At 44.4% G+C, this 16,308-nt stretch overlaps 1 protein-coding gene across 1 annotated transcript in view; it reads right to left on the bottom strand.

The window, feature by feature from the left end:
• LOC126427184 (uncharacterized) overlaps positions 1 to 16,308 on the bottom strand; it is a 75,320-nt gene that overhangs the window by 13,545 nt on the left and 45,467 nt on the right. The window contains exon 5 of the mRNA XM_050089408.1: positions 11,665 to 11,840. Within this exon, the coding sequence (XP_049945365.1) occupies positions 11,665 to 11,840 (176 nt within the window). The remainder of the gene's footprint in view (positions 1 to 11,664; positions 11,841 to 16,308) is intronic.

The following is a 16,308-nucleotide window of genomic DNA, read 5'->3' as shown; positions in this document are numbered from 1 at the left end:
ACCGTTTTAACTGGTTTCAGACACATCAAACAGCAGAACTGCAGCGCTTTCCGCAGAATACCTCTTTTCTTTAAAGAAGAATTTCGTATTCATTGCAAGAGAGTGAACATGTGATATTTATGTTAAGGATATGAATGAATTGTTCAAATTTGTTATAGATGATTTTAGACGCTGACATGTACACATGTCTGTCATGAGCTGAAGCACACATTACCACTTGGAAATGGCTCAATAGGCCGAAACTGCAATAGTAAAACAAATAATTTTTAAAGTCAATGGCGAATATGACGCCCTTAAAAAGATAGACATAGAGCTGGGCAGGCAGGAACCGAGAACCGCCGTCACAGCCTTACTTCCGCCAGTACCTCAGCCGCTGCCTTCCAGCCGTCACAGAAGCTCCCCTGCACGGCTGGCTGGACCAGCGCTCCCGGAAGGATGGGCACTGCAGTGACCAGAGGCCTCGGGAGTTGCTTCCTGGGAGAATCCTCACTCTGCAGTGGAGAGTGCAGTCACTTGAAACGTCGGGGATCCGACACACGGCTCTGACCTGCCAGGGAGTTTCCTATCTGCTTTAGGTGAAGTGACATCTGCGATAATTTTCCGTAAAGACTGTTGTTGTTGTGGTCTTCAGTCCTGAGACTGGTTTGATGCAGCTCTCCATGCTACTCTATCCTGTGCAAGCTTCTTCATCTCCCAGTACCTACTGCAACCTACATCCTTCTGAATCTGCTTAGTGTATTCATCTCTTGGTCTCCCCCTATGATTTTTACCCTGCACGCTGCCCTCCAATACTAAATTGGTGATCCCTTGATGCCTCAGAACATGTCCTACCAACCGATCCCTTCTTCTGGTCAAGTTGTGCCACAAACTTCTCTTCTCCCCAATCCTATTCAATACTTCATCATTAGTTATGTGATCTACCCATCTAATCTTCAGCATTCTTCTGTAGCACCACATTTCGAAAGCTTCTATTCTCTTCTTGTCCAAACTATTTACCGTCCATGTTTCACTTCCATACATGGCTACATTCCATACCAATACTTTCAGAAAATACTTACATCTATACTCGATGTTAACAAATTTCGCTTCTTCAGAAACGCTTTCCTTGCCATTGCCAGTCTACATTTTATATCCTCTCTACTTCGTCCATCATCAGTTATTTTGCTCCCCAAATAGCAAAACTCCTTTACTACTTTAAGTGTCTCATTTCCTAATCTAATACCCTCAGCATCACCCGACTTAACTCGATTACATTCCATTATCCTCGTTTTGCTTTTGTTGATGTTCATCTTATATCCTCCCTTCAAGACACCATCCATTCCGTTCAACTGCTCTTCCAAGTCCTTTGCTGTCTCTGACAAAATTACAATGTCATCGGCGAACCTCAAAGTTTTTATTTCTTCTCCATGGATTTTAATACCTACTCCAAATATTTCTTTTGTTTCCTTTACTGCTTGCTCAATATAGAGATTGAATAACATCGGGGAGAGGCTACAACCCTGTCTTACTCCCTTCCCAACCACTGCTTCCCTTTCATGTCCCTCAACTCTTATAACTGCCATCTGGTTTCTGTACAAGTTGTAAATAGCCTTTCGCTCCCTGTATTTTACCCCTGCCACCTTTAGAATTTGAAAGAGAGTATTCCAGTCAACATTGTCAAAAGCTTTCTCTAAGTCTACAAATGCTAGAAACGTAGGTTTGCCTTCCCTTAATCTTTCTTCTAAGATAAGTCGTAAGGTCAGTATTGCCTCACGTGTTCCAGTATTTCTACGGAATCCAAACTGATCTTCCCCGAGGTCGGCTTCTACTAGTTTTTCCATTCGTCTGTAAAGAATTCGTGTTAGTACTTTGCAGCTGTGGCTTATTAAACTGATGGTTCGGTAATTTTCACATCTGTCAACACCTGCTTTCTTTGGGATTGGAATTATTATATTCTTCTTGAAGTCTGAGGGTATTTCGCCTGTTTCGTACATCTTGCTCACCAGATGGTAGAGTTTTGTCAGGACTGGCTCTCCCAAGGCCGTCAGTAGTTCCAATGGAATTTTGTCTACTCCGGGGGCCTTGTTTCGACTCAGGTCCTTCAGTGCTCTGTCAAACTCTTCACGCAGTATCGTATCTCCCATTTCATCTTCATCTACATCCTCTTCCATTTCCATAATATTGTCCTCAAGTGCATCGCCCTTGTATAGACCCTCTATATACTCCTTCCACCTTTCTGCTTTCCCTTCTTTGCTTAGAACTGGGTTTCCATCTGAGCTCTTGATGTTCATACATGTGGTTCTCTTATCTCCAAAGGTCTCTTTAATTTTCCTGTAGGCAGTATCTATCTTACCCCTAGTGAGACAAGCCTCTACATCCTTACATTTGTCCTCTAGCCATCCCTGCTTAGCCATTTTGCAGTTCCTGTCAATCTCATTTTTGAGACATTTGTATTCCTTTTTGCCTGCTTCATTTACTGCATTTTTATATTTTCTCCTTTCATCAATTAAATTCAATATTTCTTCTGTTACTCAAGGATTTCTACTAACCCTCTTCTTTTTACCTACTTGATCGTCTGCTGCCTTCACTACTTCATCCCTCAGAGCTACCCATTCTTCTTCTACTGTATTTCTTTCCCCCATTCCGTTCAATTGTTCCCTTATGCTCTCCCTGAAACTCTGTACAACCTCTGGTTCTTTCAGTTTATCCAGGTCCCATCTCTTTAAATTCCCACCATTTTGCAGTTTCTTCAGTTTTAATCTACAGGTCATAACCAACAGATTGTGGTCAGAGTCCACATCTGCCCCTGGAAATGTCTTACAATTTAAAACCTGGTTCCTAAACCTCTGTCTTACCATTATATAATCTATCTAATACCTTTTAGTATCTCCAGGGTTCTTCCATGTATACAACCTTCTATCATGATTCTTAAACCAAGTGTTAGTTATGATTAAGTTGTGCTCTGTGCAAAATTCTATCAGGCGGCTTCCTCTTTCATTTCTTAGCCCCAATCTATATTCACCTACTACGTTTCCTTCTCTCCCTTTTCCTACACTCGAATTCCAGTCACCCATGACTATTAAATTTTCGTCTCCCTTCACTATCTGAATAATTTCTTTTATTTCATCATACATTTCTTCAATTTCTTCGTCATCTGCAGAGCTAGTTGGCACATAAACTTGTACTACTGTAGTAGGTGTGGGCTTCGTATCTATCTTGGCCACAATAATGCGTTCACTATGCTGTTTGTAGTAGCTTACCCGGATTCCTATTTTCCTATTCATTATTAATCCTACTCCTGCATTACCCCTATTTGACTTTGTGTTTATAACCCTGTAGTCACCTGACCAGAAGTCTTGTTCATCCTGCCACCGAACTTCACTAATTCCCACTATATCTAACTTTAACCTATCCATTTCCCTTTTTAAATTTTCTAACCTACCTGCCCGATTAAGGGATCTGACATTCCACGCTCCGATCCGTAGAACGCCAGTCTTATTTCCCCTGATAACGACATCCTCTTGAGTAGTCCCCGCCCGGAGATCCGAATGGGGGACTATTTTACCTCCGGAATATTTTACCCAAGAGGACGCCATCATCATTTAATCATACAGTAAAGCTGCATGCCCTCGGGAAAAATTACGGCCGTAGTTTCCCCTTGCTTTCAGCAACTACTGAAAAGGCTGCTGCCCCTCTTCAGGAACCACACGTTTGTCTGGCCTCTCAACAGATACCCCTCCATTGTGGTTGTACCTACGGTACGGCTATCTGTATCGCTGAGGCACGCAAGCCTCCCCACCAACGACTGTATGACAGCTGAAAGCGGAACTCCCACAGGAAGAAGAGCTCTATGGACAAACGTGAGTGTACCGTCAAGCAGGTCCACTTATTCAGTCCCTTTCAGCCAATCCAACGGCCAAGGACAGCGCGATACGATGACTTAAGCTATTTCACAACCGTGTTTGCAAATACCAAACATGTGTTTTCATTTCACAATAGGTCTTTCGTTTTACTCGTTATACCCTTGTCAGTTGTGGCATTTTTATAATGTTTCTGCTTACATCCGGCAGTGTGCATCCCACCATCTCACACTGTTATGCTCGACGTGCAGAAGTACATGTCTGCTGACGTAAAACTTGACAAAATGACGCTTCACTACTGCATACAAATGTTTGTTTACTTGGCTCTGAAACATTCGCTCCGACTCGCTTCGTGATTGGTTGGTGCGGGTGTCTAGTTTGGCAGTGAAAATTATCATACAGAAATTGTTGGCCGTAAAACTCTGTCCTAAGGTCAGTGTTCGGTACATCGATTCGATGCATCTGTGTCAGGTACATCTTATGATGCGAATGGAGCCCTCAGAATCGGGTATGAGACAATTTTTCCTGATTAATCTACGACTGCATTCCCTATAGCCCATCAACGATGGAAAGTTTCTGTACTGCCAGATACAATGCAGAACAATCAGTACTCCCTGTACTCCTTGTAGTATGGTCCTTGGTTATCACTGTTACTTGACAACGACGTTGCCAATTAAAGCATGAAGCTGCATCATAATGAGTTCCGTGTGATGTCTGGGTCCCCAGTTTGACCGGAAAGCAGTCCCTCCCATAAGGCATGTGGTGCCATGGTGCTAAGGCTCGCAAATCATTTCCGCGTGTGCCCGCATCTCGTGGTCGTGCGGTAGCGTTCTCGCTTCCCACGCCCGGGTTCCCGGGTTCGATTCCCGGCGGGGTCAGGGATTTTCTCTGCCTCGTGATGGCTGGGTGTTGTGTGCTGTCCTTAGGTTAGTTAGGTTTAAGTAGTTCTAAGTTCTAGGGGACTGATGACCGTAGCAGTTAAGTCCCATAGTGCTCAGAGCCATTTGAGCCATCATTTCCACGTGACGTACAGCAGCACGCTGTTCTGCTTGGAGGTACAGTACCACACCTACTACACTGACAAGCTGGGACTCAGAATCCGTGCCGTGATGAAAATCATCATTTCTACGCCCCAGATGGAGGATGTACGTGCATATTGACAATGATCTGAATAAACATTATACCGAGATTTGGTTGGGGAAGATTTTCGAGAAAGGGCTGTTTTTAACATAATGGAGCCGTTCATTCCATAAGGCAACGAAAGAACGGATTTAAATGCAGCAAGGAAGTGAACAAACAATATCCACTGAAACAAGCTCTAAAGAAAATCTCGAAACTTCTGGACAGTTGGGAATGTACTACACAGCTATAATGATACCATATTCAGTTTAGGAGCAAGTGCGTTGCAACACAAAGTGGCAAATCAACAGAGGACGCTATAAATACTCGCCACATGGAGCTGGAGTGTCGACAAGCGGGGCAGACCGCTGCGACGGAAGTCAATCGTCGACAATTTGCGTGCAGAGGCAGGGTCTGTGTGCTATAGGCGGCTTTGGCCTGTAGTGCTGGAGCCATTACCAAGGCTATCATGCGAGTCCAGTAATGAAGTGGATTGGAGGAATTTAGAAATGACCGACTGTAAATGGCGATACGTGAACTACAGAAGAGACACGAAATGGCGCGCTGCCTGGACTAGGAGGGCGGTACCTAAGCTGCACCACTGCCGCTGGAGCTCTGTGGCCCCTCATGCGTCTTTGGTCATCGCCTTTGTACTGACATCCAACAGAAGGTAAACACGCTGGGTCGTATGAACAAACAAGACGACGTTCTCTAGGGAAGATTCTCGGAGCAAAAGGAAAATCTCTGAGAAAGCTCTTACGAGCAAAACATTCGAAGCCATAATCTGTGACGAGAGGGTTCCTTTTTCTCACTACCTCTGCTCCCTGCTGAGTTCTCGGTGTGCGTGGTCTGCCGTGTCCGGCACAGAAAGCACGTGCAGTGTCACGTGTCATTCAGCTCCCTCAAACGGGCGACCTGTCTGGAACCGGCACCAGTGTGTTGCACTACGTTTCATTTTGTTTATTTTATATGCGCCAACAAATTATTAAGACAATTACGTACAGCTTACGAAAATGCATTTTCTTGAGATGTTACCGAATTTACAACATACGGAAAACTTTTCAGTTACAGAAGTTAGGCGAACATTATGCGAACGAAATCTTAAGATTACATGACTTTTTATCTACTCCAAGCCGGAACTCTGTCAGAGTTCTCTAACACGAGATAATTTTGGTTACCATGGTGAACAACTGGAAGTGTCAGTGACATCGTTGTTTGGTGTAGGCCTACACCGAAGTTTTCTCGTACGTTAGTCTGAAAACTTAGGTCTACTAAAAAGCAGTAAGAATGTTTTAATTTTTACTTCTTTTGAAAGGTCGTCCCCTCTTCTTTGGTGATTTTCTGGAGGGAAGTTCACCAGGCAAGTAATGTTCTTATTGTGAAACCCATATAAACTTCTACAGTGTCTCTGTTCAGCATTTTCTTGGGCTACATATATCTTTCATTGCCTTCGAAGCAGCATGAATTCTGCCATTACTGTCAAAAAGTATGTAAAACTTAACCTGAACAGAACTTACTCAGCTCAAAGAATGCTAAAGAGCTCGTTTCAATGTTTTCCGATTGTGAGAAGCTCCTCTAGTTTTATTCATACGTAATCGGAGAACATTCTTTGTCTTAAGCAACATCCCTCACCTTTTTACTCGCGATGAGCACGTTCACGGGTGGAGTATATTCTCTGACTCGCTTTACTCATGTTAACCTCAAAATGTCCTCCCAAAATTTCCAGTACGAAGTATATCCTCCGTTTTACTGACACGCCCCACTACACTCCGCCAGCACCTCAGCTCTCACATGGACTCTGCCAGTGGTTCTTCGCCGATCATCTCCCACCCTTCGTCGTCGTCTTCATTGCTTCACCACTCACAGAGAGCCGTAGTCTGGCAGCCCCATCGCCACTGCCTCCGTCAAATGCTCCACCACCGTCGCCGCCACCTGCGCCACCGTCGACTCCTTCTCCAGCAGCGTCGCTGGCTCTGTCGCCAACACAGTCGCCAGCCCTCATCCGCGGCCCGCCCCATCGCCCCCACCACTGCCGGAGCCAGAAGTTCCAACCACATCCACATTCGTCACCGCCGTCATAAACTCCTGTCAATGTCCTTATCTACACACAACTGGGGCCACCTATTACACTACAAGCCCCATGCATGCAGTCACAAGACTCAAACAAATGAAATAGAATAGATAAAACATCACGATCCCAAATGAAACCAAGCCAAAAGTGTTTTCACTAAATTTACGGACATGAAACCAATAATTCCTTTCAACTATCGTCTTTTGTATCTACATCTACATACATAATCCGCAAGCCACCGTGCGGTGCGTGGCGGAGGGTACCCTGTTCCACAACTAGTCGTTGCCTCTCCTGTTCCGCTCGCTGACAGAGCGAGAACAGACGCCTGTCTATATGCCTCCTTAGGAGCCGTGATTCCTCGTATCTTGTCTTCGTGGTCCCTACCAGAAATGTATGCTGGCGTCATTAGGATCGTTCTGCAGCCAGGTTCTCTACACTTGTTTTCTTCGAAATGAGTGTCTTCTTCCCTGCCGCTGCTCACATCTGTTACTTTCCCCTCTTTGGGGAAGTGTGAGGGGGAGTTTGTAGCCTTTCGGCTTTTACTCCCCTGTGAACGTGTGTGTGTGATCTTTCTATAGTTTTTTGGTGTCTGTGACTTGTTGTGAGTGAGTCTGGTACTTGCCTGAGGTAGGCGAAGAGATTGGTGTTATGTGGGAAGGAACTGGATTAGGGATTGGGTATTGGGATTTTCTCTTCGACTTAATCGTCGAAGATCGTCATAGGGCGCTTATGCTTATCGCGGGACACGTCATACCGACCTAGGGAGTGGATGAGTGCGTTTCCGGATCTGGAAGAACCCTCATAGAATCTGCTGCTGAGCTCCAGAAGCATATACGTAACACTTGCATGCTGATCGAACCTCCGGTAAGAAATCTACCTGCTCCCCCTGAATTGTTTCGATGCCTTCTTTCAATCCGACCTGGTGCAGATCCCAAACACTCGAGCAATGCTGAACGAGAAGTCGCTCTGGCGTCCTACACGGGGTCTCCCTCACACACGAACCACACTTTCACAAAACTCTCCCAATAAACCCAAGTCGACCGTTCGCCTTTCCTACCAGAATCCTCACACGTTTATTCAATTTCATCTCGCTTCGCAACATTACGCCCAGATATTTAAACGAAGTGACTGTGGTAAGCAGGGCACTTGGAGTGCCGTATCCGGATATTGCGGGTTCGTTTTTTCTACTCATCCGCTTTCGTCTACAGCAAGAGCCACGTGCCATTCATCACACCAACTAGAAATTTTGTCATCTTGTGTCAACCTGCAGTCACTCAACTTATTCCATGTGCTCGTTCTTCCGTTATCACCCCGCAATGGGACACCGTGTCAAATGCTTTCGAGAAATCTAGAAATATGGGATCTGCCTGTTGCCCTTCATCCATAGCTCTCAGTACATCATGCGAGAAAAGGAAAAGGTGAGTTTCACAGAAGCGATGCTTACCAAAACCGTGTTGATTTGTGCACATAAGCTCCTTAGTCTAAAGAAAGTTGATTATGTTCAAACTGAGAATATGTTCAAGGATTCTGCAGGAAACAGGTGTTAGGGATATTAGTCTGCAATTTTCTGGGTCCGTTCTTTTACCTTTCTTTACTTGCACTTTTTTCCATTCGCTTGGTTCTTAGCGCTGATCGCAAGATTCGCGGTAAATGCAAGCTAAGTAAGGGGCCAATGCCGTACACTACTTTTTGTAAAACCAAACTGGCATTCCACCTAGGCATTGCCACTTATTTATTTTCAGCTGTTTCAGCTGTTTCTCTACGCCAGGGGTACTCGTTACTATGATTTCCACACGGGACTCTGTGCGATGGTCAAACGACGGCACGTTTGTACCATTCTCCTGCGTGAACGATTTCTTAAACGAGGAATTTTTAACTTCGGCCTTCCTTTTGGAATATTCTAGCGCCAAAGCAGACTGGTCAACGTGTGACTGAATAGAAGCGTTGGATCCGCTTAACGATTTTGCAGAGGACCAAAACTTTTTCCGGTTCTCCGGTGGTAGCTGTTGTATGATTCGCGCAGAGATCTTTTCACAGACGCACGAATATCTACAAATCTTGCTGTCCTCATTTGCGCGTTCTCTTTTGAACCGAGAATGTAACAGCCTTTCGTTCCTCAGCATTTTCCGAATTTTGTTATTAAAGCACGATGAGTCTTTTCCGCCCGTACTCCACTTAGTAGGCGCATACTTTTCCGGATCACGATTTACAATCTCTTTAAACTTTAGCCATAATTCCTCTATGACCATAATTCTGGAATTAAATGATTGTATTTTATTGTCTAAGTGAGACGCTGACAACTGCATATCAACTCTCCTAGCGTTCTTGACTGATTTACTCACTTTCGTAACCATAGTCGCTATGATGACATCATGTTCACTAATCCCCATCTCTATGCTGACGCCATCGATAAGGTCCTGCCTGTTTGTGCTGGCTGACGAACTAGCTGCTCAACACAGTTTTCGGAAAATGTATTCAAAAGTCCTTCACAAGACTGTCTGTCTGCACGACCTGCAGTGAAGCCATAGACGTCCCAGTCTATACTCGGTAGGTTAAGGTCACCGCCAGCTTGTGTCGCGTGATCTTGATATTTATGCAGTGCTGACTATTTACCTTCATTGAATGGCTCCAGCGGAGTCGGGTGGGTGGTAAAAACATCCAACAACTAATATGGTTTCACCTAGTCCTGTTATGTGCGACCACGTAACTTCACTATTGCACTCAAATTCAACCTCAGTAAAGAGAATATTTTTTGTCAACTGCAATAAACACTTCCCCTCCTACCGCGTCGAATATGTCTTTCCGATAAACATTCCAAGACTCGCTAAATATCTCAGAGTTTTTTTACTTAGGGTCTTAGCCAGCTCTCAATTCAAGAATAATTTGAGGCTGAGAACGTTCATGGAGGAGAGCAAATTTGGGAACTATGTTACAAATACTTCGACAGTTGACTGATAAAAGTTTCAGAGTCGAACTAACTTTACTCTGAAAGCTATCTGATTTCCCTAAAGGTGTACCAACTGGCGAGTGTTCATGAGAGTACCTCAAACTACTGGCTAGCCTGAAACCCCCCACGTGCACTCCACAAGTACTCTGCTATCCGATCAGCTGCTTCCTTTGTGTAGTGCACCCCTGTCTTGAAATCTACCCATCTCCGATTTTCAGTTCACCTTCCCAACCACTGTTACCTTCATTCCCACTGCCTGACACAATGTCGATAGTTTTATCCCGTCACACTATGTGCATGTGTCCGTACACAGTGAACCGGTAACCCACTCACAGTTCTGATGACAGATGTGGAGTAGCAAACCGAAAATCCCCACTCAATAAACATCGTGGAGTAACAATACCGTTCCTCAAAAACAGCTCCAGTTGGCTGCAAATCATGTTCAATCATCCTGCATAATACTTTATCCTGCGTGTGTATTGTACCACCCTGACCGTGATCTGTGCTACTGCCTGTCTCTGTCATCATCCTATAGCACATAATTTCGTTCCTCACACTGACCACTGCCTGTCCACAGCTGTTTACCTACATCAATTCTCATGATGAACTTAATTGTGGATGTCGGTTGATCACCTTCGTTTCAGAAGACCTAGTCCATTTCCCAGACACACTGATCCCAAAGTAGCTCCCCTACCGACATCTTCAGATATAACTGCAGAAGTCTTTCATCCTATTGATAGCAATCACGACTGAGTCTAATTGTCCATTCTAATCCATGTTTTCCACCTCCATAGCTACCTCACAATAAGCCACCTAAAAGAGTCCAACAACAAAGCCACAAGACCTGGGGTGCCTGCTGGGAGCTTGCCCATTCCCACACAGGAAGCCACCTGGTCACCCTCCATAGTGCCAACGTATCTCCTACAATACTCTATTCCACGGCCCCATATGTCAACCACTCGAGAGACTATTCCGCTTTCCTCCCGCTCGCAACCTCCAGTATTTACGCTCTATGCTACGGACTGATTTAAACACACCAACCACAGGACAAAATATAAGAACGATGGCTATCCGCTTCCTGCCCTCTGCTGACGTCTTCCCATCTTCCCTCATCGCTGCTTGGATTTTTCCTCCATCTATTGAGATGAACATGACTTGTGGCCTCTTTTCCTCACCGACTGGATGCCAGTATCTGGACTAGAGTCGCAACTAGACGGTATTACCGTAATTTCTCCCGAAGTGTTTTTTTTTTTTTTTTTTTTTTTTTGTCCCGAATAAGACGAGGACACGCTCACTTTTCGTGTCAGGTTCCACATCATTGTTTTCACAAATTATGAAAACTTCGGAAGTATGTGTAACCATCAATACTTCCTCTAGTAAATGCAGTAGCATCGTTTTTTGTGTCAGTTTTCTCCGCTGGTCTGTTACGTAATACGTGGCACATTTTAAGACACAATGCGAATCAAAAAATCGAAGGCTAAACGGAGTCAAAAACCTTTGTAAATCACGAGTTTCTGTAACCATGTCCTTCACTACTGCCTATTAGTGCTAGTTCTTTACTCCATTCTGAATTAAATGACCCCTATGTTTTCTATAACTTTAATGAATACTTTAATGGATAAAAGTGAGATAAACTCCAATAAACCATAGTGAGTGCGACAGACATTTGAGTGTACACTGGTTTATACCTGATTATCAAGTCCCCTGGCCCGTCCTTGTCTTCTTCCACCTCGTAGTGCTCCACCTGTTTGCTGACTAATTGCATGTCATGTAACCATCCGGTTAATTTCGTGCGCAGCATGTCTTTCACACGTTTCATGTCCTTAATCCAACCGTGGAGTTGCTGATCACTTGCGCGGTTACCCTGAGACACACAGAAAATAGTTCAAATTACGTTCATAACATCCACAAGCAGCAGCCTGTCTTAGTATACAGTTACATGTAGCACTATTACTTGACACTGAAATTACTGCCAGCACATGACTGTAGTACATTCAGTTTTGTACAGGCATAAAAACATTACTGCACAGCAGATGCCTAGTGGGGTTTTATTAAATAAATACATTTCTCAAACTGTGACATCCGATAAGAGAGGTGCAGATATTTCTTGGTAGTTGACATTACAGACGTCTGAATGTATCAATGTATACTCCCGTGACGATGTATCCAACTGAAATGCTCTGGAGCTGCCAGCAGCGTCGAGTTCCTACGTGTAAAGCCACATGGCGTGGCTGGAACTCTGACGAGATTCTATTCAAACTTTTGAACGATTTTCGAAAATAGAATGGCCAGACTGTTGACAAATCCGTCAAAATCCTACTCGTTACCAACGCTGTGAGAAACCTGAACACATGTTATGACCTTCTACAAACGCAACGATAGACATCAGCCGCTCTATATCTGAACCATTATCTCAGTTAATTGTGCACACACGAAATGTCAGTTCGACTCAAAATTTTGTAGCGTTTGTCTGTTGCCTGGCTGATCGCTTTTGCCGAAAATTTGCGTTTGTTGCTCGTCATCTAACACAATGTCGTCTGTATCTGAACACGTCTCGAATATTGCAGATTTGATGGTATGTATTGACTGTCCAAGTGTTAAAATCATTTTTTCTGGATCATTTTCGGGTACGAAGTTCACATTTGTGTCACATATTAAGGTCTATGCTCCTTTGGCGTTGTACAAATTGTAGGCTTCTAAGTCAATGCAGTAAAGATATGGCCATTTAATTACACATTTTCATACTTGAAAAGTCACTCACAAAAATCTATAAGGCGCTCCCTGTTGATTTAGAATCATGACATTTTGGAAGAAGCCAGATTTCACAGTGCAAATAAAGGAAAAAAATCTTAAAATCCATAATTGGTAACTATTTAACCCTAGAAAATACTTTTCGTATTATTTTTTATCAGTCTGTCTATTTATGTGTCCATCTGCTGGGAATCTTTTTCTCTGGATCAGTTCTGGGTATCATGTTCAAATTATGTCACATACAAAGGTATCGGACCCTTGGCGGCGTAAAAATTGTAAGCTTATAGCTGACTCCAGTCAACAGATACGGACGGCCGTTTATGTCTCGTGTTTTGATAATCGAAAACTCACTCATCGAAACCTGTAGGGCGCTCTCCATTGACTTGGAATCATGAGATTTGGCTACAACTAAGTTTTCCGGTACAAGTAAAGCAAAAAATCTGAAACTTGTTAACTTGTAATTATATCACATAAAAATGTTTTCGATTTGGACATACATTGTATTCATCACGAAAGTATAACATACGAACATTATTGCATGCAAAAACAAATTGTATGTTGTATTCATGATTTAGTACGTAAACAGAAATGTGTTATTAAATCTTCTCTCCCTACATACATAAACTAAAGTCCTCTGCTTGCTTGTTCTTGATTGTTTGGGCTGGGCTGAGGAAATAACGTGGAATTTTTGAACCGATCTTGGTATTCCTGGGACCAGAATCTTGCTAGTAAAGTTAAAAAAGTGTCGATAACAGGCAAAAATTATTGGGAATCTTGATTCCCAGGATGGAGAGTTTGTACAGAACACTGAAACAGGTGACAGTAGTTCCACAATAGATTATATTGAGATAGGGAACCAACACTCGAAAGTGCATATTTATTGTGTTAAGGACATACACAGCATACACCACCTAACAACAATGTAGCTCATAGCAATTCTTCTAAGCAACGACTGTCAGTCTCAATGAATGCATGTATTGCAATGATGCCTGCAGTTCTTCACACTCTGGCAAAGGTCTCGGACGTCCGCTGTGCACTCGAACGGTAGCAGCTGATAAACAGTGTACACACCTGACCACCAAACGGACCTACTGTGCACAACTCGGCTCGTAGCACTCGAGCACCGCAGTGGCGCATTAACCTGTGCCGCAAGCACACCACTGACCCTGCTGTCAGCTGTCCATCGCATCAGATAGCTTGTGTCGTGTTCATGGCGAGGTGTGTTGCTGTGTACAGTGCACAATGAGTAATCAAAGATGAAATGTGCAAGCACTGCGACGAACGGATTTTGAGCCCTATGTCTGCTTGTGTCAATCCAGTATCGTTCACAGAGCTGTACTGTCCAACTTCATACAGTTTGTATTGTTTGTGGATGAGGCCTCATTCATCCGTGATGTTGTTTTCAAAAGCCAAACAGGCAGATCTAGAATGAGGACAACACCCACGCCACCCATATGGGAGGCCAACAGCAAAGATTCTCAGTCAAGGTATTTTAGGGCATTATCCAAGATCATTCCACTTTGATGTTAATGTTTGCAAGCACCAAGCACCTAAAGAATACTCACACTCATTGTAGTACTGGATAGGGGGGTCTTATCTGATGGCCATGGGATCGCTGGATCTTACAACCCTCGACTTCATTCTCTGCGGTTATGCCAAGATGTAGGTGTACGAAACACCTGTAGATACAGCTGAAGACCTGCTTGCCAGGGTCCAAGCTGCCCGCCTCCTGGTACAACATTGTTGCTCACGGGCGAGGCCTCCACGACGAGTGCGGCCGCTTCATGTTTACAGATGATTGAAGATGTAGCTGTTGTCACACGCGTCGACTCAGTCTGTGTTTCGACAAGTTTCTACACAGTTGTCACTTCTGCCCAGCTGCTCAGAACAATAAAGTGTGACATGTCTTGGAAGACAGTAGCGTGATTGACTCGATTCCACTATCGCAGTAGCCGCCACGATACAGGAATGACCTGTGAGGATATGCTGACGTCACTCCGAAACTGTGATCACAGAGAGAGCGTCATGCACGTCAAAGGTCGTGAGGTGGTGGCAAGAATGTGGGATATTTTCAAGAACACTGCCATCCTGAATTTGGAATCATTCAACTGTATGTCAGTCAGACACCTTAGGCAAGTGTACGGTGGTGGAGAAAAAACGGATTTACTTGTGTTGCAGATATGTGCAAATATTATTTTCTTAATAAAATTTTTGTATTTATTTAGATACTCTCGAGCTCATTTTTTACAGTTCTTTTGTCAGCTACGTTTATTTACCAGGTGACATTTACACTCTTTTTGGAGAACTGTCGAGATGATTTCCGAAGTTTCTGCAATGTGTCACTCAAAACGTAACCGATCAGCAGCTACTTGCAGCCAGCATATTCCATTTCGCGCATTTCTGTCACAGCACAATCCCACTCGTTTAATATGTGGAAGTTCTTCTTCTTACGAGAAATAAACCCGTTTGTGCTGCCTTGCGTCCACGCTTGGTAAGTAGTGAGAGTAGTAGCAAGTTGTGAGGGGCGTGTTCAAATGTGTACCAACACGCTGGGCACTGTCGCAATGCGCTATGTGTAAGTAATGTTAGTGGGGAGAGAAAAAGCGTGATGGATTGCGACTTGAATTGCTGATCAGCGCGCGCTGCGTGGCTGAAGGGGTTTGTAAACAGCCCTGCGGAGGGCGACCCGAGTCTCGCTCCCTCTCCGACTGCCAGCCAGCCCTGATATCGGAGTCAAGCGCTCGTGCGGTATCCGTGACGACGATGGTGACTGCAGTCATGGCCACGCACGTTGGATAACAATGATGACGCCGCACTGCTGTCACTGTTTACCGACGACGGTGTGACGTCATTCATCATGGTCAGCTTGGCTGAGGATGAAAGCAACTATACATATTTTCTACAGTGTTTTTGTTTATACACTACTGGCCATTAAAATTGCCACGCCACGAAGATGACGTGCTACAGACGCGAAATGTAACCGACAGGAAGAAGATGCTGTGATATGCAAATGATTAGCTTTTCAGAGCATTCACACAAGATGCTAACATGAGGAAAGTTTCCAACCGATTTCTCATACACAAACAGCAGTTGACCGGCGTTGCCTGGTGAAGCGGTGTTATGATGCCTCGTGTAAGGAGGAGAAATGCGCACCATCACGTTTCCGACTTTGATAAAGGTCTGATTGTAGCCTATCGCGATTGCGGTTTATCGTATCGCGACATTGCTGCTCGCGTTGGTCGAGATCCAATGACTGTCAGCAGAATATGGAATCGGTGGGTTCAGGAAGGTAATACGGAACGCCGTGCTGTATCCCAACGGTCTCGTATCACTAGCAGTCGAGATGACAGGTTCAAATGGTATAAATGGCTCTGAGCACTATGGGACTCAACATCTTAGGTCATAAGTCCCCTAGAACTTAGAACTACTTAAACCTAACTAACCTAAGGACATCACACACACCCATGCCCGAGGCAGGATTCGAACCTGCGACCGTAGCAGTCCCGCGGTTCCGGACTGCAGCGCCAGAACCGCACGGCCACGGCGGCCGGCCGAGATGACAGGCATCTTATCCGCATGGC

This window comes from Schistocerca serialis, chromosome 11 (assembly GCF_023864345.2).
Source record: "Schistocerca serialis cubense isolate TAMUIC-IGC-003099 chromosome 11, iqSchSeri2.2, whole genome shotgun sequence".
Taxonomy (NCBI): Eukaryota; Metazoa; Arthropoda; class Insecta; order Orthoptera; family Acrididae; genus Schistocerca; species Schistocerca serialis.
The sequence above is the reverse complement of the archived record's forward strand: the minus strand, read 5'-3'. Positions and strand labels throughout refer to the sequence as shown.